This window comes from Trichomonascus vanleenenianus (assembly GCF_965637985.1).
Source record: "Trichomonascus vanleenenianus strain CLIB 3782 genome assembly, contig: TRVA0_054S, whole genome shotgun sequence".
Classification (NCBI taxonomy): Eukaryota; Fungi; Ascomycota; class Dipodascomycetes; order Dipodascales; family Trichomonascaceae; genus Blastobotrys; species Blastobotrys vanleenenianus.
In genome coordinates this window covers 22,686-44,090 of record NW_027481833.1, presented here as the reverse complement: position 1 = coordinate 44,090, position 21,405 = coordinate 22,686, and the positions used below count along the sequence as shown (strand labels likewise).

The 21,405-nt window shown below is 49.0% G+C and overlaps 12 protein-coding genes across 12 annotated transcripts; 7 read left to right on the top strand and 5 right to left on the bottom strand.

Annotated features, from left to right (window-relative positions):
• Window positions 1-1,649: 1,649 nt before the first annotated feature.
• On the bottom strand, window positions 1,650-2,699 carry PDR16 (phosphatidylinositol transporter; the record flags this gene model as incomplete). The annotated part of the gene is made up of 1 exon (XM_076687296.1): window positions 1,650-2,699. The coding sequence occupies one exon, from the start codon at window positions 2,697-2,699 to the stop codon at window positions 1,650-1,652; it is 1,050 nt and encodes a 349-aa protein (XP_076538469.1).
• Window positions 2,700-3,620: 921 nt separating this feature from the next.
• Window positions 3,621-4,466, top strand: TRVA0_054S00496 (DUF92 domain-containing protein; the record flags this gene model as incomplete). Its single annotated transcript, XM_076687295.1, has 1 exon — window positions 3,621-4,466. One exon carries the CDS (start codon window positions 3,621-3,623, stop codon window positions 4,464-4,466), a length of 846 nt encoding a protein of 281 aa, XP_076538468.1.
• A 183-nt stretch (window positions 4,467-4,649) lies between these two features.
• TRVA0_054S00474 (hydroxyisourate hydrolase) lies at window positions 4,650-5,021 on the bottom strand (the record flags this gene model as incomplete). The annotated part of the gene is made up of 1 exon (XM_076687294.1): window positions 4,650-5,021. One exon carries the CDS (start codon window positions 5,019-5,021, stop codon window positions 4,650-4,652), a length of 372 nt encoding a protein of 123 aa, XP_076538467.1.
• A 250-nt stretch (window positions 5,022-5,271) lies between these two features.
• Window positions 5,272-7,209, top strand: TRVA0_054S00452 (uncharacterized protein; the record flags this gene model as incomplete). The annotated part of the gene is made up of 1 exon (XM_076687293.1): window positions 5,272-7,209. The coding sequence occupies one exon, from the start codon at window positions 5,272-5,274 to the stop codon at window positions 7,207-7,209; it is 1,938 nt and encodes a 645-aa protein (XP_076538466.1).
• A 228-nt stretch (window positions 7,210-7,437) lies between these two features.
• On the top strand, window positions 7,438-8,556 carry RRP8 (25S rRNA (adenine645-N1)-methyltransferase; the record flags this gene model as incomplete). Its single annotated transcript, XM_076687292.1, has 1 exon — window positions 7,438-8,556. The coding sequence occupies one exon, from the start codon at window positions 7,438-7,440 to the stop codon at window positions 8,554-8,556; it is 1,119 nt and encodes a 372-aa protein (XP_076538465.1).
• Window positions 8,557-8,649: 93 nt separating this feature from the next.
• On the bottom strand, window positions 8,650-9,942 carry TYR1 (prephenate dehydrogenase (NADP(+)); the record flags this gene model as incomplete). The annotated part of the gene is made up of 1 exon (XM_076687291.1): window positions 8,650-9,942. The coding sequence occupies one exon, from the start codon at window positions 9,940-9,942 to the stop codon at window positions 8,650-8,652; it is 1,293 nt and encodes a 430-aa protein (XP_076538464.1).
• A 532-nt stretch (window positions 9,943-10,474) lies between these two features.
• Window positions 10,475-12,799, top strand: COG3 (Golgi transport complex subunit COG3; the record flags this gene model as incomplete). Its single annotated transcript, XM_076687290.1, has 1 exon — window positions 10,475-12,799. The coding sequence occupies one exon, from the start codon at window positions 10,475-10,477 to the stop codon at window positions 12,797-12,799; it is 2,325 nt and encodes a 774-aa protein (XP_076538463.1).
• A 212-nt stretch (window positions 12,800-13,011) lies between these two features.
• TFB5 (TFIIH complex subunit TFB5) lies at window positions 13,012-13,267 on the bottom strand (the record flags this gene model as incomplete). The annotated part of the gene is made up of 2 exons (XM_076687289.1): window positions 13,012-13,189; window positions 13,233-13,267. 2 exons carry the CDS (start codon window positions 13,265-13,267, stop codon window positions 13,012-13,014), a joined length of 213 nt encoding a protein of 70 aa, XP_076538462.1.
• Window positions 13,268-13,461: 194 nt separating this feature from the next.
• On the top strand, window positions 13,462-16,272 carry VPS41 (Vps41p; the record flags this gene model as incomplete). The annotated part of the gene is made up of 1 exon (XM_076687288.1): window positions 13,462-16,272. The coding sequence occupies one exon, from the start codon at window positions 13,462-13,464 to the stop codon at window positions 16,270-16,272; it is 2,811 nt and encodes a 936-aa protein (XP_076538461.1).
• An 849-nt stretch (window positions 16,273-17,121) lies between these two features.
• Window positions 17,122-17,447, bottom strand: TRVA0_054S00320 (uncharacterized protein; the record flags this gene model as incomplete). The annotated part of the gene is made up of 2 exons (XM_076687287.1): window positions 17,122-17,291; window positions 17,351-17,447. The coding sequence occupies 2 exons, from the start codon at window positions 17,445-17,447 to the stop codon at window positions 17,122-17,124; spliced, it is 267 nt and encodes an 88-aa protein (XP_076538460.1).
• Window positions 17,448-18,119: 672 nt separating this feature from the next.
• On the top strand, window positions 18,120-19,187 carry TRVA0_054S00298 (uncharacterized protein; the record flags this gene model as incomplete). The annotated part of the gene is made up of 1 exon (XM_076687286.1): window positions 18,120-19,187. The coding sequence occupies one exon, from the start codon at window positions 18,120-18,122 to the stop codon at window positions 19,185-19,187; it is 1,068 nt and encodes a 355-aa protein (XP_076538459.1).
• Window positions 19,188-19,415: 228 nt separating this feature from the next.
• Window positions 19,416-20,612, top strand: TRVA0_054S00276 (uncharacterized protein; the record flags this gene model as incomplete). The annotated part of the gene is made up of 1 exon (XM_076687285.1): window positions 19,416-20,612. One exon carries the CDS (start codon window positions 19,416-19,418, stop codon window positions 20,610-20,612), a length of 1,197 nt encoding a protein of 398 aa, XP_076538458.1.
• Window positions 20,613-21,405: the final 793 nt, after the last annotated feature.

Below are 21,405 nucleotides of genomic sequence, written 5' to 3'. Positions count from 1 at the left end.
GCTGCCCTGGAGGATTATGTCAAAAAGGAACCCAGTGATCTACTGTCGACCCGATTGGACCAATTGTTCTTTTGCTAGCTAGCTCAGGGAGGTTCTGGGGGTCTCCTGGAAGAGCAAATAGGCGTCAGGACATTGGACGTTTTTGATGTGCGTTGGGGTGCATGTGAAAGGTTACAAGGCTGTTAGCTGCAGTCATCTTCTCTTTTTACGCTGTCTTGAAACAGGTCTATGCTGTACATCAAAAGCTTGCAAATTACGTAGGCCATACATTGGACTTTTACCGGTTAATACTCTACGTACAAGCGGAGGAATTTTGCCGGTCTATCTATTACTATGTATGAGGCATTGAGTATGCAGTATAGGCTATTGTACTAGGGTAATGTACCCCTTGCACAGATCCCCTGAACGCACTGACATTAATTATAGGAGCAGTATGGTGTACAGTACGTAAATGAGATGTGCAATAACCCGTAGCTCCGGTACTACAGTATGTCATCGTTGCCGAGATCGCGGATCGCGACATGGATTATCCAGGGGTTCATTTTACAAAAAATAAATACAAGATGGGCTATACATCTTTGTTTCTATAGCTGTGCGGTAAATTATAATGAGGGCCATGCTATATCCTTGCAAGCATCCCCAGCATCCCATGTGGTATGTTGCATTTGGGGCTATGCCCTCATGTGCGGCTCATGGGGCTCGTTCCTTTCCTATTGCTAATGATATACATGTATAGCTTATAGGTATAGCTACGGCAGTGGCTATAGCTACCCATATATGCAGGGGACACTCAGGGGTGAATAAACCTCGGAACAATGGGGGGAGATATGCCTCGAGGTACGTATGACGGCAACTCATTAAGGGGTACATAGAGCATGACCATATTACTAAGTGTTAATATTAACAGCAGTTGGTAGATGAACATATCACCAGTACCAATGTATCCATAAAATATGGAAGCAATGTTGCTAGATCAACACATTACATGTAGTACCGGTTAATCGTAATATTGACAGGAATGTTAATGTTGGTACACTGTGTCTATGGACATATGACCGATGCAGGTGCAGCAAAGCACCTCGAGATACGCACTAAAGGAGCTCATTAAGGGGTACATGGGAGACGAATTAATTAGTAAGTCCTTAATACCGACCGACAGCAACGTTGGTAGACGAACATACTAACCAATATCTGTGTAGCTAAATCGAAACATTGAAGCAATGTTGCTGGATCAGCATATTAGTACCAGCTAGTGTTAATATTGACAGGAATGTTGGCAGATGGACATACATGTATTACCAGTATAGATGTATACAGTAACTCACTAAGGGGTGCGTAGAAAAGAAATATATTACAATTAGTAAACGTCAGTGTGGGTGGATGAACATATTACGGTAGTAGAGCCTTGATAACGTTGGTAAGCGAATGGAGAGGCAAAGTCTTAGCTGTTGGCTGGCGAACGTATAGGAAAGTCTTAATACACAATTGACAAATTGACAATATACCGTGCAGTTAGAATGTGAACATACAGTAGTTGAGTCTTAATGTTGGCAGATCAACACATAGTAGTGTATTAATAGTAGAACCATATTAGTATGTAGTCTTAAACGGTTACGGTAGAACGCTCATTAGATATTAGATTAGATTAGTTAGACCACGGTAGCCTCCGAGCCGACACGCTGAGAAGTAATTTTAGTAGGCTCATCACCCAGCTTTTCCGCCGCAATTGAAACACTAGCAAGGCTGTCGGCCACCTCTTCAACAACACTACTGCTGCTCTCCTGCCGCAAATCATACTCTGAAAGACCAATCGTCCCACCAAGCTTCCTGAAGTTGTCCATATATACTTTTCGATTCTTCGATGCAATCTCGTTGACAATCTTCCAATACTTCTCATGCTCATACTCAAACTTGACTTCACCACCAAAATCTTCGTCTAGTTGCTCCTTTGGAACGTAGTTCGGGAATGGCTCCTGGAACACGAGCTTCTCCCGCGTTAGAGGATCTATGAATGGGTGGATGATCTTGAGGAAAGTCCAGCCCAGCCACGGAATGTTGGTCAACAAAGCCTTGCCCAATCGCTCCGGGTAGTGATCCTGGAGAATGCTGAGTACCTCTCTACCAGTGCTGATCGACGGCAACTTCGAATGCTTGCCGATCTTCGTCGGCTTGAAATCAATGAGCAGTGCAAGCTGGTCCTGGCCCGAGGGCATGAAGTCAATGACCCGCTCAAGCATGAATACTAAATGCTGCACCTGGCGGTGAGACGCCTTGGTGTTCTGTCGACCAGGCTTAAGGTACAGACATGGCCGACAGTCGTTATCGTACCCCAGGATAACCTCCTTGCCCGTCTCGTTCTCTTCGCTAACCAATTCCGGGGTCAGGGTCGACTCGGGGTCGACGCCAAAAGTTCGTCGCCACAACAGGGTGCCCTCAATCCGCTTCTTGGCGTCCTCGACCTTCCACTTAGTGGCCCTCAGGTACCGCAGGAAGCACTCCTTAGTCAGCCACGCCTTTTCGGCTTCGCTGAGCGGAGCAGTGGCCTGCTCATGCTTGTGATTCGACACGGGCAGTTGTTCGAGCTCCTCAAAGTACTCGAGAACCTCCCCATACTTTGCCTGCTCAGACTCCGTCAGCGGCGACCTCTCGGGTATTTTGCTCTGGGTACTCGGCTTATCAAAAGGGTCTACGTGAGGCATCTTGTATCTCTATGAAAAGTAACAAAACAAAATGTGAGCGAACGACCTGCAGAGAACTTATGAAATGGGCCACGAATTATATATATAATTCCAATATTTGTTTCAAAAGCTTTCTCTGCCAAAAAAATTATAAAAAAATGAGTCCAACTCCTGTCGGATCGGAGGTTTATTCCGTATTGTCCGAGCCGGGCTGTCGGCATTCCGATGAGAGTGTCAGTTACCCCTGTGCGGCTCTCGTATGGCCCGTGTCAGACCGCCGACCGCCCAAACATCGGGCTTGGCATGCCGTAGGCCGCCAATTTAGCTGCAGTGAGGAGCCAGGGTGATAGAAATGCAATGGCAGGGGCTGGCCTTCGTAGAGGCTGGCAAACATTCGAAATCTAGATGAGCCAATTGCGCTCCGTGGAGTTGTCCGGAGATAGGCATTCACTACCGGTATGGGCATGTTCATGACTGACATATTAGTAATGTTGAAAAAGGTTCATCCCATTGACTGTTGCATCCCCGTTGTAACTTTAATCTTTTGAACCTATGTCTCTGTGTAATATACATCTTGATTTCCTTAATCCCTTCTCGGGTTTGAAATTTTCTTTATTTTCTTTTCTGCATCATGATGAGACATAGGTTTCAGCCCGCACGAGCCGCACGAGCCGCATTTCCGAGCTTTATATTTCACCACGACACTTCTCGCATAGCACTCAGAAAAAACACACACAGTACGGCGTTTCGTACACACCGAACGCCGCAGATAATTACAGAGTAAACGCGGACTCGCGCGCACGCGTTGGCCTATTCTACGGTAAATTAAATATTAATTCACCAAACATACCGGAAGCGCACCAGCCTGCCTGATATCGCGTAAGTAGGTACACGTCAAACGATAGCCGCAGTGAAAGGAGGGATACCAAAAAATAAATAAAAATGTGGACCGCAGTAGTGTTGAGGTCCCTGGCGACCATAGGACTTGTCGCGAGAGCCAAGCTACACAACTCATTGACCGATCTTGGCATAGCGACCGCATTCGTGACAGCTGTTATCCACTCGATCCACCCGTGGTCGGTCAGCCTGATCCTTATCACAGCGTTCTTCCTATCCTCGACAAAGTTCACCAAGTACAAGCATGAAATCAAGGCAAACCTGACCTCGCTGGCTGGGGCTAAGGAAGAGGGACCGCGAAATCATGTTCAAGTTCTCGCCAATTCTGTGATAGCCTCGGCAGCCATCCTTATCAGCCTTACTACCGGCGCCAATTGGATCATGTTTGGTGTCATTGCGAACTATGCAGCTGTCACCGCTGATACCTGGTCCTCGGAGCTGGGTATTCTGTCCAAAGGACAGCCACTGTTGATTACTACCCTGAGACCGTGTCCTAAGGGTACTAACGGTGGAGTTTCCCCGCTAGGGTTTGGCGTAGCATTTGCCGGGGGTATCTTCATTGGCGTAGTCTCGATAGCTGTGTGCCCTCTGTTCTGGGACATGTCAATTGGCAGTAAGCTGGTGAACCTGCTCTATATTGGTTTCTTGGGTCTGGCCGGGAGCGTCCTGGACTCTTTACTCGGGGCTGTGTTCCAGAAGAGCGTAATTAACAAAGAGGGAAAGATCGTGGAGGCTGTCAATGGCGCCAAATTGGACACTGCTGAACTTAGAGGTGCGTTTAAGGTCCACTCTGGCAAGATTGACCTTCTTTCCAATAACCAGGTTAACTTGGCTATGGCTGGAATAACCTCGCTTGTGGGCACCGTGGTATGGAAATTGTTCTTCTACTAGCGGTTCTGCTGTTGACCATTGTTTTTTTTTTCTACCAACTATTGCTCTATCAACGAAATTGGACCACCAGCAGTGGGTTGGCTCGCAAATTGAAGTAAAAAAAAAGAACGGGGTACATTTAAAAACATGCATTGAGCGTACCAGGCATACATAAAATTTATACAATTGAAAACTTGAAACAGTTTAACTGCCTCGGTAGGTGGAGTAGGAGTAGTTGCTGAGGAGCAGTGGAATATGGTAGTGCGAATCTGGATTCTGAATGTTAAAGACGACCTCAATGAATGGGAAGAAGGCCTGGCCCTCGTTATTCTGGCTCAGATAGTAGCCGGTTTCGAACTTGATCTTGTAGACACCTGGGGCGACCTTGCCGTCGGCAGTCTTGATGGCGTCCAATGGCTGGTTCCAGTTGATGATTCGACCATCGTTGTCAGTGGAAGCGGTCGCAATAGTCTCCGCCCTGAGACCATTAAGCTTGGTGAGAGTGCACTGGACATCCGGCGCTGGCTTGCCCACAACGGTGTCAAGAATGTGGCAGGTAATAACGTCTCGGCTCATTTTTACAATTTGAAGATGATGGAAACAGGAAAAGATTCTGAAAATGCGATTATGTCTCTATTTATCTGTATCTCCTCCACGAAGCGCTTCCACAGCTACCCCGACCTCAAGTTTCGGCTTTGTCCGTTATATGAACATTCTCGGTTATCCTCGCCTTTCCTCCACGGCCTGGCCCGGCGGTACACGCACGGCTGTGTATTATGCTGCGCGCGCTGGGTAGTTAAAAACATCACCAAATTTGAGACACCAAATGTTAGACGACCAATGTATCATCAAGGACAGAAGCTGTAGAGGATTGATGCAATGGTACAACCCAGAGATATTTCGCAGGTCCCATACATTTGGCAAGTGGCTGCCCATTGCATGCAGGGATATACTTGAGCTCGAAACATTTAAGGCCGCGTATGGCTATCCATGTCCTGACAAACTCCGGATCGGATCAAGTCCTAATGTCGAGACGGTTTTCTTGTGCAGAAACCATCCTATCAATTATGTGCTGGTGACTGGGAAGTGCGTTGCTGTCGACTATTCGCATTATCCAGATTCTGGGAAGTACGTCTACCAGTATCACATTGACGATGACACGGGTCCGAGTGTTATCGCGTTGAAGGAGTGCTATTTCCAGCTTGTTGGTGAAGAAGCGCGCATCAAGAATCGATATGTTGAAGTCCGCGGCTATTTAATGGAGAAAAAGGGCCACTCGAGGAAGATCAGTGTGCGTGGAATACGTGTGTTGAAGACTACTCGCAGTAACAATTCAGTGCTCACCCCATTTCGTCGTTACCTACTGGCCAGCTTAGAATCCTTGACTGTGAGGCAGGTAGTGCTGTCCAAGAATTGGGCTGATTCGGAGGAAGTAGTTGAATCACAGCTTGATGTGGCTGAAGATCCAACTCACTACTGTTCGTTAAGCAGAAAGCCATCGCTGCTGGAAAGCTTTCGTACATTTTCAGAGTCCATCGTCGATGATCACGTTGAATCGCGGCAGGAAGAAGATACAATTAATGATGCTGATTTCGACACGGCAATTGAACTCGGATATGATTTTCAACAAGAATTGGTCAAACTGACCCAAGTGCCTGGGGGTTGCCAACTATCGGATGATCAAGCTTCTGATATATCTTATGAAAGCGGCACAGAGTCGTCTGCTGTTGAGAGTTTTGAAGACGCTAAGGACCGCAAAGAGAGCACATTACCAGTACTGGGAGCCCTGGCAATTACTAGTCTCACTGATCCACGATTGAACGATAATCGGTCTATGAGCGAATATGCTGCTTACAGCAAGAAATTGGCGCCTCTGTTGGTTCGTGAACGAAATGCAAAAGAAAAATTGGGCCCTGAGCGCTTTGAAGGTGTTGTAATTAACCGATTTGCTGACAAGAAGCTGCCAGCTATTGGATCTTTGACGTACAATGTATTCAACGAACCAAAGCGGATATCTGTATCGGCCGCTGGTCCTGGTAAGGAGGCTATGGCTAGATTAAGGGAAAAACTTCGCCTACAGAGATCACTGGCCAACAATGGCCCGACTGAAAGTCTGAAACGGAAACGAAATATTCAGAAGAGCAGTAGCAGCTCTGAAATGGGCCCCTCTACCCCACAGTCCATAACATCCAGCTCACCGGAGACGGCTTCAAGCCATTTGAATCTGGTTGTCAAATCCCTTCGCAGCTTCGATACTTGTAGCTTGGGGTTGGAAAGGTTCCTACATCTCGACGAGATACTATCAAGGTCTGCTAACCAGAATCCCGATAGTCTGTTCTTGACACAGTTATCAAAATGCTGCCAATCTATTACTCGTCACCGGCCCCGCCGTGAGCTCAGCTCTGTCAGGTCATTTGTTATCCAAGTCTCTAACAGGGTATCACAGCACCTTACGGACTATATTTTCAAAGTCACGGAGAGCGATTCTCAAGGTCGGTTATACTTTACTACTGACTTTATTGAGTTGTTTCGAGAGGTTGCCTTCTTTCTTCCGATGATTCAGATTGCTGAGGAGAACGCTGTCTCTGATGAACAATTGTCAGAATTGATATCTTCAGTTGTGCGCAGGTTTATTATCAATGGATCGACTGAAAAAGTGGTTACTGTTACCGAGATTCGAAAGTGCATTGAGAGAAAATTGGAGTCTCTTGCTGCTAAAGGGTATTTGAAGCTTGACGATAGTGGTATATATCGAGCAGTATAACCTTCTATAGAATGGACCAACTGAACAATTGAACAAACTGTATAGCACAATATACCATGTCTGAAAATGTATATTAAATAAAAAAATTCATTTACTGTAACTGCAGTACTGGTACTTGATAGTTCAAAGGCGTATCTTAGTGGAGATATCGCATGCACAGCCGTGCGGTGAAATATACCAAAAAATTTCAAACCTCTGATAACCACTCGATAACAGAGATCAGAGAGAATGTTTAGCGTGCCAGGGTGGGAGCTCCCCACGAAGATCGCCAAGGCCGAAAAGAAGAAGAAGACCAAGGAGGACAAGCCGAAGAAAGAAGTGGCCAAGCCTGCTGCCGAAGAAAAGACAAAAGAGCCAAAGAAAGAACCAAAGAAGAAATCACAGGCCAAGCGAAAGAGGGACCACGATGAAGGAGGAGAAGTGAAGAATATGAACAATGAGAAGAAGCAGAAACAAGTAGTTAAGCCGAAAACCAAGACTGAGGAAGTCAAGCCAGCGACCCCGGTGACAAAGCAGAAGCTGACTCCGCTGCAAAGGAAGATGCAGGAAAAGCTCAGCGGATCGCGATTCCGGTGGATCAATGAGCAGCTGTACACTAGTACTTCCGAAGAAGCTACAGATTTGATGAAGAATCAGCCTGAGCTATTTGATGTGTACCATGAAGGGTTCCGAAACCAGGTACAGTCGTGGCCACAGAACCCAGTTGACGCTTTCATTACGCAAGTGAAGGAGCGTCTAAACAAGCCAATTAGCGCTCCTGGTGGCCTACCAGGTGAGAAGGATGGTACTGTTAAGATTGCAGATATGGGCTGTGGAGAAGCGCAGCTTGCACTAGACCTGCAGTCTGTTAAGGGCCATGGAAAGACTAAGAAGGCCAAGTTCGAGGTGCACAGCTTTGATCTCAAGAAAGGCAACGAGAGAATCACAGTAGCAGATATCAAGAACGTTCCGCTGCCGGATGAGAGCGTCAATGTTGTTGTTTTCTGTCTGGCTCTTATGGGCACGAACTTCCTGGACTTTATCAGGGAAGGGCTGCGGATTCTCAAACCACGGGGCGAGATCTGGATTGCCGAGATCAAGTCGCGGTTTGTCGACAATGATACCACCGAGTTTGTCAAGATCCTGAAGGATATGGGGCTGATGCATAAGACTACCGACGACAGCAATAAGATGTTTGTGCGGTTCGAGTTCTTTAAGCCTCCTCCAGATATCGCCGAATCCAAAAAGAAGAAGCAGCAGCAGCTGAAAAAGAAGTTCATTGAGGAGCCTTCGGAGAAGGATAAGGAGCGAGAGAACAAGCCCGAAGGCGAATGGCTGTTGAAACCATGTATCTACAAGCGTCGATAAATGCAATTTTTTAATAATAATAAATTGCATCTATTGTAATGGAATTGTGTAAAAATGGGAATAATAGCGAAGTTAGAGATCGTGGAGGTCGTATTATGCAGTTTTAGCTAGGATAGTGTTGATCATTTCGTTTCCAAGCGCCGTCGCCTCTGGGAACATATGGGCGAAATATTTCTGGGTATTCTCAAACTCGTCCCGGTACAAATCAAAGTTCCCGTAAGTAACAAGCCTGCTCCAGTTTCTCGCTGCAATGACAAACTCAAGGTCGTCCTTTCTAAACTGAGAGTCATTCAGCGCATCTTCAATACATTGCTCTAGCAGGCCAGGGGTGCAGAACAGGTATTCCGTCACACCAAGCCATATTCTAAACAGCGGAGTAGAGCAGATCATATGATCGTATGGAACGATTCCCGATTGGTGCCATGAATCGACAATTGCAAGAATACTCAGGTGGGAATTTGGAGTTCGACCTTCTGGCGGCGTCTTGCTCAGCGAAAAGCGCCCGAGAAGATCGTCCGATAGCAATAATCTATTATCAGACGCCAGCTTACCGAATACAGCCTCGCGGGCCTTAAACAGACGTTCTCTCAACATTTCCCTATTACCAGAGATCATCAATTTGTAGAGATCACTGGCCGAAGTCGCATACTGGACAATCTGCTGGTGAGCAGCCGGGTTAGTGATAGCCAGACCTGCGTAGACGTGCCACTTATTAGAGTAGATTCGCAGCGAAATGTTGATCTTGGCGTTCTCAATGCCGCCCAAGTACCGCGTGATCTTCCACGGGTACTGGTTGTTAGCTCTCCACGCCGAGCCCATGGACAGAAAAGCAGCATGAGTGACTGCTTGCGTGTCTGCCGTGATCTTGTCGTGCTCAGCAGCCGAGAGGTACACAGGCTTGGACTCGAGCACAGACAGGACTGACTCAACGAAGCTGAACGACTCGTCCGAGGCCCGGTGCTTGATCAACACGAGAGGCTGACCCTTGGGGTTCACTTTTGGTCCATGCAGCGAATGGCAGGTCACAATTTCAACGTCTGGTGGCAGGTGCTTCTCAAACGCGGCAATCTCGGGAGCCTTGCAGGAGGTCTGGCCGCCGACAATTGCGCCCTCTTTAGTAGATGGCCCATATACGCTCACGATTTTGTCGATATTGGCTGCCTCAACGCTGTAGATGATGAAATCACACGATCGCGACACATAGTGGCCGTTTTTCACGATCGTGATCTGCGAGGAGTTGAATTCTTCGCTCAGCTGGTCGAAACGGCTCTCCTGGTCGCACGCCACAACCTTCCATCCGGCCTGGGATATGCGATTGGCATAGAGCCGGCCCATATCGCCCAGGCCAATTATGCCTATCTTCTTGCTCTTCTTCCACTCCTCCATCGCGTTTGGTATCTTCTCCGCTTTCGAAACGACTTTGATGTGTCGATGATAATTCGCGGACTGAAATTTACGCTCCTCGAACTGGCCCTTCCATAAACTGACTGGAGTAGTAGTACTGGAAGCGTGATAGGGAAGATCTTACTATTAATTTGATGGCTCAGATTCTGTTTAAGAGAAAGCGATTGATTTGAAAGTTAACAATGGAAGGTTTTGGAATTGTACGGAGATTACGGACCATTAGAGCCCATCATGCCCAGAACACATTATTACAGCTCATTGATTCATTCAGGTGGCATCACTAAATTATATCACATAAGCCCAATTCGTTTGCTCGAGATAAAATAAACCCGCCCACTCACCATGGTACTTCAGACCATGCGGCTTATGCGGCTCAAGTCGTAGACATGCTGAGTAATCTTTGCATAATCCACACCACGCCTTTGAAACATACACGACGACCAAAGGGGGTACGTGTACCAGCAAGAACGTTATAACGACTCGTGCACGCCAGAGTCCAGATAGAAAAAGAAGGATGGATCCAGAGTTCATATATCCTTCGGATGCCTTTAGAGAGCTCCCCCCTAAGCGTAGCGGCACGATTAACGGGCGCAAACGGGCCAAGTCGCTGCTCCAGAATATCGCCTCATCTGCCCCCGCCGAAGCAGAGAAAAAGAAAGACAGTATTGCGGCCATCATCGCGCCGCGAATACCAGCCGAAGCAGAGGTCCCCCGAAGACGTGCGTACTCAATTGGATCGAAACAAGAAAATGAAGAGCCCACAGGTGCCAAAGAGTCCGCATTTATTCTTTCTCCGTTGACGAAGAGCGAAAGAGTGACCGTCAGGTCATCGCTTGATCCAGAAGACATGTGGATAGGCGAAAACGATTCCATGCTGGATGAAATCGACATGGCCAATTGGTACAAGTACAGCTCTTTCCGCGACACCTCGCATCGGTACCTTCACACATGCACCAAGCTACTGGAGCAGACAGCGGCTATTACCGAGCTGATTAACGTACTGTCGGTGAAATTCGAGACTGTCAAGGAGGAAACAGATAGCTTCGAGTCCGCCTGTGGCTCCCTGGTGAACCAGCACAGCCATTTGGACGATCTCGTAGTCAACGTAGACAAGAGCCTGGAGATGTTTGACCGGCTGGAGAAAGCGACGAGAACGCTCAATGCCCCCGGATCGGACATTGTATCGAAGACGAAGTTCAAATCGCTGCTGGTGGATCTGGACGAAGGACTGGAGTATGTTAAGGCACACAAGGACTTTAAGGACATTGATGTGTACCAAATGAGATTCCGCCAATGCATGACCCGGGCTCTGACCCTGACACAAAGCTACATCAACAGCCAGTTGCGGAATACTGCAAGCAGCGTCCAGCAACAGATTAGCTCACGTAAGCTTAACACTACGACGCAGTCAGCGCTGCTATATTCTCGGTTCGAAGGCGAAGCCGAGCGCATTAAGGGACTCACAAAGCTCATCTCCGACCGGCTCGAGGGTCACCAGGAGTACTATAACTTGTTTGGAGAGGTTCTCAGGAACTATTTTGCTGCGAGAAAGCGACTTGTCGCACCAGTGGTTGCGAGTAGCGTCGAGGAGTTTGCATCTTCAGAGTTAGTTCAGGTCTCTCGAGCGGCGCTGTCGTTCTTCAAGCAGTTGTGCCTTGACGAGTACAGGCTGTTTACTAAGCATTTCGACGAGGGCCACGATCTGTGCGTAAACTGGCTGGTGGATCTGTGTGAGCCGTTGTATGATCTGTTGCGACAAAAGATCCTGAGAGAAGCGAGCATCACCAAACTCAGCGAATTGACGGCGATGCTGCTTGTTTACGACCGGACTGAAGCAGAGGAGCTTACTAATTTCAATACTGTCGAAGAGGTTGACTTTGGCATGCTGTTTCGGCCTATTCTTCACGACGTTCAGACGAGACTCGTGTTCAGAGTCCAATCATATGTCGACAGCGACATTGTACGATATGTTCCCAAGTCCGACGACCTTACTGTTCTCGGCCACCGCCGTCGCCCTTCCAAGCCTGGTACGGGCGATAATGCTGCTGAACAGGAGGAGTCAACTTTCGAATCTTCGACTCTGTTCCAAGGGTGGTACCCTCCAATGCGCAAGTCGATTACCCTACTCTCTCAGATTTACCAACTCATCAATTCGCAGGTGTTTGACGACCTGGCGCACAATATTGTGCACCAATGCATACTGTCACTCCAGAACGCACATGCACTGGCAGAGTCACGGCTGGGCCCGATTGAGGCGCAGCTGTTCATGATCAAGAACCTGCGCATTCTGAGCCGGCAGGTTTCTGAGTTCGATATTGAGTCGATTCCTGCGGAGACTCAGATTGACTTTAGCGGTCTTCAGGATACTTTTGCGCATATCCGGCGCGAGGGCATTACCTTTTCTGGTGCGAGTATACTTAAGCTGGCCAAGGAGAGCGTCCCACGGGTTGTCAATAACATGCTAGATGCTAAAGAGGAGCTTTATGCCAAGCTGCGAAATGCTGTGCATGAGTTTACCGAGCAGTCTGTTAAGGCTATAGTGGGACCAATTATTGATAACCCGACGCCCGAGACGGCGATTGAAAAATCGAGCCAGATGAGAGAGAATGCCACGGCTGAGTTCCCTCGGTTGCGGAATCTCATTGAGACGTATATCGAGGACTCACAGACCGTAGGTGTTTTGATTGATTCTATTCAGGACTTGGTAATTCAGACCTACGAGCAGTTCCATCATGAGATTATGACTAAGTCTGATTCACCAGAGAGTCTGGAGAGTCTGATGGAGCCAGATGGTTTAGTTGCCTGGTTGGGCGATGTTGTGGGAAGTTTGTACAAATAGTCAATCTCGATGAACTAACCTCGATTATATGCATTTCTATATTATTAAATATGCCATTGATCGGGCATAGAATTTTTGCAATGTCGAAATTATATCTGTTTTAGAACCCCAAGCAATACTAGGCAGTAGTACAACAACACTTCAAATCAAATTATCCATTACGCTATGGGTACTGTACTACCAGTTAACGTTACAAAGTACAGTTGATTGGTCTAGTTATCCGCATCGGTAGGGTTATACGTATTCTTATTCAACAGGGTGTCCAGTTCCTTCTTCAAAAACTCAACTTTATCGCTGTCTACCAAAAGATGCGTGTCATCCAGCTCCTCAATGATGATATCATGTCGCTGGTAGTCGATCTCGATAATCAGAGCTTTGATACTTGGATCACTACACTTCGTTAGCAAAGACTATTATAGCCATTTAATCCTACCATTCTATCAGTGCTCCTTTAGTCGCCTTTGGCATTTTCACTAATACCGTAGCTACACTACACTGGTTCCCAGGATGTGTGGTGATAAAGTGTAGATGGTGAGGTCCCAATGGTCCCCCTTCCTTGGCTGACCCCAAGAAACCGAGTTCCATCACGGCACGGCGATATGGCTGATGCGAGTGAATTGCATGGCGAAAATGAGGCCAGAGACGATTCTGACAGTCTAAAAATGGTGGAACCTGTTCCTGAGTCTACCGAAGAGGAACAGGAGGAGGCAGAACTCAACGAGGAAGATGAGGCGACCACCGATGACGGTGAAGAAGACGGGGGTGACAGTGAAGAGGACGAAGAGGACGAGGAAGACGAAGACGAGGAAGAAGAAGAAGAGCCACAGCTCAAATATTCTCGAATAACAAATCTCCCTGTGACGGCGAACGACGCCATATCTCAGTGCCTCTTCCACGAAGACCTGTTTGTATTTGCGACTCACTCGGGCGTGCTGCATTTGACTGACGGAGAGCTGAACCCCATAAGGTCTGTCAAAGCCCATACGGCATCAGTTTTGTCTCTCTCTACCGATGGCCACTACCTTGCGTCTGCCTCAATTGACGGTACAGTGGTTGTAGGGTCAATTGCCGACAAGAAGGACATTTCAGCGGCAAACTTTGGACGCCCTGTCCACGCCGTGGCACTGGATCCGAACTACCGGTCTACAAAAGCGTATATATCCGGCGGAATGGCGGGCAAAGTCATCCACTCTGAAAAGAATTGGCTTGGGAGACGTGTGGACACGGTCGTTGAGGAGTGCGAGTCAAGTATCATTGCGGTATACTGGATTGACGACCTGTATATATGGATGAATGAGTCTGGAATCACGGTCTACAATCGGCATACTAACACTATTGCATTGAAAATCGACAACCCGGGGAACGTTCCGCGGATAGACATGTACAGACCACATGTGTCAGTCCCGGAATCGAACCGAATCTACATTGCCTGGGCAAACAACGTGTGGGTGCTGCACAAATCTATAGAAAAGCCCAAGTTTTCGTCGATTATATCGTCGGGGGCGTCTATTCGGTCAATTGCCACCGAGTATAAAGTCACGGTGGAGTCGTACCGCGCTGTAGACTGGCTGATTAGCGGTATTGCCGAGTATGGGCACGATAACATCATGATGCTGGCGTATGCTACACCTCCAGAAGAAAATAATCGTGCCGGGCCGCCTGCTCCTCCAGAGATCAAACTCTACGACATTGGGGCCGACGAAGAGGTGTATGCCGATGTTATTTCACTCAAGGGATACGAACGGCTTGGAGTCAACGACTACCACCTTGCCCAGGCCGCACCGAACAAATTCTACATTATCAGCGCCAAGGACGCCGTGCTAGCTACAAAACGCGACATGAAGGACCGCATAGATTGGCTCCTAGAAAGAGAACGGTACCAGGAAGCGTGGGAGATTAGCGAGACGACGCTCGACATGCCCACGCGGTGCACTATGGGGTTGCGGTGGGTCCGGGTTCTCGTCGACAAGCGCGAATGGGCCAGAGCTGCGTGGGCTCTTGGCCAAGTTTTAGCGGCTGTCGACCCCGACACTCGAAGGGAGGAGTGGGAGCACTGGGGCAGGCTTTTTGTAGACGCTGGCGAAACCGACACTCTGGGGGCAGCAATCCCGACTGACGCTGATTTAGGCATTGACCAGTCGCTGTACGACACAATTCTACAGTACTACCTGGACCACAGCGAGGAAAAGGTTTTGGAGTGCATTAACCGGTGGCCTACGGAACTATACGATCTAGAGAGCCTCAAGGCCGAATTGGAGGACAAGGTTGTGGCCAATCCGCAGAACAAACCTCTCCGCAAGGCTCTGGTGAGTCTTTACATATCCAGCAGTGATCCAGCGTCGGCTGTGGGCCATCTGTTGGTGCTCAAAGATGCCAGCGTGTTGGGGCTCATTCGTGAGTACCACCTGCTTCCCACCTTTGTCGCGCGTCTTGAGGAGATATTCACTGTTGGAATTGCGGCCGAAGAGGAGGAACAGCTCATTAACCATGCGCCAATTGCCATTGTGCGCGACCGCACGGCCGAAGCAGTTGAGCTAGTGGTAGATGCACGCCACCAGGTGCTTCCCAGCACCGTTGTAGAGCATATGGCCGGCAACGATAATAATAACCGCAAGCGGTCTGTTCTATTGTTCCTGTATCTCGACAAGCTCAATGCCGTAGACCCGTTCCAGAGCAAAGGGTTTGGCGATCTGCAGGTAAAGCTCTACGCCGAGTACGACCGCACCAAGCTAATTGCGTTCATTCGCAAGAGCAACAACTACAATCTCGGGCGCGCTATCGAGGAAACCGAAAAACGGGGCTACATAGAGGAGTTGGTGTATCTTCTGGGCAAGGTGGGGCAGAACAAAAAGGCGCTCAAGCTCATCATTGACAAGCTGCGCGACCCGTTACAGGCCATTGAGTTTGCCAAGGCACAGAATGACCGTGACCTGTGGGGCGATCTTATTGATTACAGTATGGACAAGCCGGATTTCGTGCGGCAGCTACTGTTGGAGCTGTCTGGAACGACGATTGTGCCTCAGGGTGATCTCGGAGGGGGCATTTGGGGGGTTCCGGATGAGAAGGAAGAGAATGCCAGTAGAGCGGGTACATTGAGTATCGACCCTTTGGTGGTGATCAAGCGAATGACCGATGCCATCGAGATCCCCGAGCTAAGGCATGTGCTGGTTACTATTTTCACCGAGAAGGAGACGATACGATCGATCCATCGCGGGACGCTGCAGATAGTGCGGGACGAGGCGCAGGGGTATTCGCAGAAGCTGCGGACGTTGCGAACGCATGGCGATGCACTGAGCTACGATGACCCGCGTCTGGCGGAACTTGATCTCACCAAGCCGCTGGTGATAACGCCCGAGGGAGCCGTGGAGGCCGTTACTGCTGCTGCTGCCCATGATGTCCCTCCCTGTCCTGCGGGGTACTCGATACGGCCCAAGGTGGAACACCTGCGCAAAATTCTGGGCATCCTCCATTGATTCTCCATTGTTTCTGGCCTCCAGTGGTTCTGTGTGTCTTCCACAGGTTGTCTCGTTCACAACCTCCACAATTTCTCGCAATTTTTCACAATTTTTCAGGTCTCACCACAACTTCCACAATCGGCATGTCTTCATAACATGTCGTCACAACTTCCACAATTGGCATGTCTTCATAACATGTCGTCACAACTTCCACAATTGGTATTCATGGCTTGTATCGTCACACCGGGAGTCTCCAGTTACGATTTTGTCTCGCCAGCTACGACTCATTAGTGACTGTCGCGATAGTCTCCTCGGTATATGTCTTCTCAGTTACGACTACAGTTATTTATTTAATCACGACAAACTATACCTGAAGTTATACTCGTTTATGTGAAAACTACTGGGGCTCTGCCCCAGACCCCGTAGTTGGGGGGAAACCCCCCAAGCCCCCTGTCTCCCCACGAAGTGACTCTCCACACCCCCCAAAGTGTCTCGTCAATTCGACAACTACCAATCCAATTGTCTACATGGTATATATCGTGTCTATGTCTACCTAATATGGCATCGTATCAAGTCCCGCTACAAGTAATATGTCTGGCCCAGGGAGCTGGATGAAGGGGCCCCATCACCCCATACCCCATAAAATGGCTGGTCGATCGGGAGACTCCTCCTTCGGGAAAGGAATTAATAGAAGGTCAATGTTGTTTGTTTGCTCCCTTGCATAGATTTGGTGATGCATACATTCTTCATTCAAGGGGCAAGGGGGACTCATCATCACCCCAGAATCCAGGGAAAACAAAAGACCACAGAAAAGGGAAATTCCCCCAGAGTTTTCCAGACCCACGGTAGATACTACGTTACAATTGATCATTTCCCGGAGCTTTCTTGCCGGTCTCCTTGCGGCTGGGTGATGGCGTCCTGTTCGGATAATTCCTGGGGTTCACGGAGACCCATTTCAATGTCAACGGCCGGCATCTCCTCACTAGCATCGCCTCGCAGCATGCGATACCGCGCCTGGCGTCGTCGCTCCAGCATGCCTGCACAAAATATTAGTAAGGGGGCAATTCTACGGGAACAGCAATTAATAATGACTTACGCTTGTGGTACCACGAATTGACAACGGTCGAGACACACACTCCGGCCAGGTTGGCCACAATATCAAGCGGGTCGTATTGCCGCTGGGGGTTCACCATGGGCTGGATGAACTCCGAAGCCACCCCGGCGACAAGGCCGACTGCCAACAACGTGAACTGGACGGCCCGCCGCCGTGGGATGTCAAGTACCCAGTAAAAACACAGCCCCAGGGCCAAAAACGTCACAAAGTGGACCGCCTTGTCGTGCTCCAACTGCACCGTGGCAAACCCTAGATATGCCGCTCCGAGGCACAGTGCGATAAACACCGCCAGTACTGGAATGCGAATCATCTAGATTTTACTCTACAGCAAACTACCCAGCTCTTCAAAGCAATTGAGAGCAATTGACTGCTCGTTTCCCCTTGCCCGTGGCTGGTTCCACGGCAAAAATGCGCCGGGTTCCGCGCGCGGTTCCACGCATTGGGACTCCCGCGTTATGGTTCCTTTTGGCCATATGCGGTGACAAGGGGTCGGAGGCATTTCCCCGGAATAAGGGAAAATAATACGGCAAATCATCGATTCAGGCTATAAATATGCATTTAATGGCGACCATCTCGCCATTGTTGTGATAATTCTTTTAAATCTTTGGGTTTTTGCTGTTTTTTTGGTTCTTTTTTTAAAAAAAAAACCTGTGGGGAAGCAATATTGTTACTTTGTAGCTTTTTGATAAGCTCGTAGCGTCTTTTTTTTTTTTGGATACCTTTTTATTATTTTTTGATCATCAATCGTAGCATGGCGGTGTTCTATCTCGGGTGCTCTTCTCGAGATATCCGCGATTCGGTAAATGGGGTCGTCGAGGAGGAGCTGATAGGGGGATGCGAAGATGATGACGATGAAGAAGAGCGTAGCGGGTTCCAGGATATCTACGATTCCGTTGATCCCGACGACGACGTGCCCATTCCGTTCTTTGCCAGAATGGGTCGCAGGGCACAGTCGTGTGTCGAGTATTCCTCTTCCTACCGGTCGAATCTGACCATGCGTCTGCAGCGCATCGAAGGGAACGTGAATGTAGTCGATGAGACGCGTTCACGACAACACCACAAAAGCTGGAGTGGCAGCAGCTTCAAAGGGTTTGATAGTGGAGCAACGCTGTTTGAGCGACGTACAGGGCTGAAACACAACTTTTCGCTCAACGATGGTACGTTTGAGAAGCAGCCATCGGCCGTTTTTAGCCCGGCTCTCGAACCGCCAAGCCCATTGTCTTTGGAAGATCAATCGACGCGTCTGGCGCGCACTACTACTGGTGCGGCTGATGAGCCGCACGGAGAGCCGCATGCGGCTGATGAAAACGCCGCACCTTCAGCCGTGGACGACGACGAACAAGTCAGCCCCTGTTCAGAGATTACAGTGGACCCCGTGTCGCTAATTGACTCGTGCTCTTCGCTATCAACATCCACAACCGCCACGTCTCCGCTCTCGCTCTCCGACGACTCGCCCTTCTCGTGGCCCAAGGAGCCCATCTCCGGACTAGTTTCGGACAAGTACATCCACGACAAGTTCCACCAGCGGCCGTTGCTAGCTGACACGGAAAAGCCGTTCATCCCATGTGAACCAGTGTTTGAGAGTGTCGACGAGATGCTCAGGAAGTGTTATCCTGGGCTCTCGCCCGAGCAGCATGCATACCACCGCCAGCGGCTCATCAGCAACCGTCACAAGCTGCTGGAGCTGCGCCAACACGTTGAATCGCAGTACGCGCAGAGGCGGCGCAATTCGGCCACGGCAATTGCTACTAGTCAATACGAGAAGGCCCAGGCCGCGTTTGCTACTGAAAAACGGCGCATGCGCGTCAAGTTGCATTGATATTTATTTTGCTTAGTACCGTACTAATTTTTTATTTATTGCTAACGTTATCTTTTCCCCAGAAATCGATATAGAGTTGAGTTGCTCCCCTGCCCCTTAGCAAGCGATAAGGTTGCCCCCTCCCCCCTCCCCTGGGCGCTATATATATTTTGGTCTACGGCATTTGGTTGAAGGAATTCAATTGCCGGTTTTTGGGGTGGAGGAATTCAATTGAAATACAACTGGTTCATGTCGTGCTCTTTCTTCTTTGTGCCGTATAAAGTCGACTACAGGCTCTACGTGCAGGCCAAGGGCACGGGCGTCTCGGATAACAGTCGCGAGCTTCTCGGCGGGCCCTGGCTTTCGAACAATCAGTACTTTACTGGCGGGTCAACTGTGCTGTTTGAAGCCGGGGAGGTTTCTCCTGAAGGAATTAAGCCCAACGTCATGTCTCCAGAGCAGGTGCAGAATGTGTTTGAGGGAGACTGGGGCGTCGAAGGGATAATTTACGAATATGAATACAATGTTATTCCCATTGACTGGTATCGCTACGAGGTGGATTGTTACTGCATGGACAATAGCGACTGTACCTGTGACCGTGTCGTGGGTGATGAGGACTACTTTATTGATCTAATTGCGTCGCGTACGCCGAATATTCAGGTTATTAAAAATGGCAGGAACACTCATGTGGCTATGAACGGCACGTACGACTCGGTTATGTTTGACGATTACTATGAGGATGCAGAGATGGATGATGAAGATGGGCGCCATATCGCGGACTATGAAGATGAGCGTAAAACCGACGGAGGAAACTATGGAGATGAACGTATAACGGACGGGGGGGACTATGAAGATGGGCGTTTTGCTGATGGCGGGACCAAATACCATGAACATAAGGGTATGACAGATGGGAACAAGTACCATGGACATAAGGGCAGGACGGATGGGGAAAAGTACTATGAAGATAAAGGTATGAAAGATGGGAAAAAGTACTATGAAGATAAAGGTATGACAGATGGGAAGAAGCACAATAAAGATAAGAGCAAGATGGATGGCGACTATGAAGAAAACATGATGGACGGTGGGATCGATGAAGCAAACATGGTGGATGGTGGGATCGATGAAGATAGGGATATAATTGACGGGAATTATGAGGATCCATATTACTACGACGAAGACGACGCATACTTTCAGGAGGACGAAATGTACTACGATTGCTACGAAGACGATTGCTATGACGACAGTCAGGAGACGGATGGATACTACGAGGGCGGTGCATACGGGCCGCATCTACGTGATGATTACTACTTTTCCCAGCACAAGCCAGTTGTCAAGATGATGCCGAGAAAACGCTTCAATTCTGCGGGCGCCTCTATCAGACCCATGTATTGGCTTGTCGTGCTGTCGACCTTTTTGTCCCTCCTACTCAGTCTCACTACGGCGTAACCCAGTTTAGACCTCCGCGAAGCGGAGCTACGGGGGTTTGGGGGCTGGCCCCCAAGTTGGGGGGCCCCGGGGTGGTCGCTGCAAAACAGCACGGCTGTATAGGTGAAGGGGAACATTGAGGAGGTTGGGTTTTTGCGTGCTGAGATAACCGCGCGCATGCCAAAATGTACACTGCCCGGACCTCTGTCAAGCGACCAACGGCCCAACCGACGGAACGGCCTGCAAAGGGTGCCGAAATCTCTCTATTCTTCACGAGGAAGGTGTACATTCGGCAAGTTCCATTTTGCTCCTCTGTGCTCCTCTGTACACCTCTGTGCTTCGGGGAGGACAGGCTGGGTTATCCACTTACAACCAGCGTTTTTTGCTGCAATGTAGTCCCTGCACATGTGTCTCTCCTCACTTATAAAAAGGGGGGTGCAGCTAAGCCGGTGAGACAGGCCAATGCGGGCTTGAGCGACGCTCTACTATAGGTCCTGAGCATCCGATCGGGCTCAATTACCATGCAAGGGGCTGCGAAAAATACTACTCGCTACTACGTATGTATCCATGTCATCCGTCGAGCCGGTAGCTTATATGCCTGGCATGTGTGCTAGCATAATCCATAGAGCTGGCATAGGGTTGTGTAGAGATAGCGGTGTGTCGTAGAATCAGGAACCGTAGCACGCGCCCACATGTGTTTCTCCAACTCCAAACCGCCTAACCTAGTGAAGTACCAGCAACACGACCTATAAACCAGCCCAAGATCCGTACCGTTTGGCGCAACGAGAGTCACTGATTAGATCTCACCTGCAAT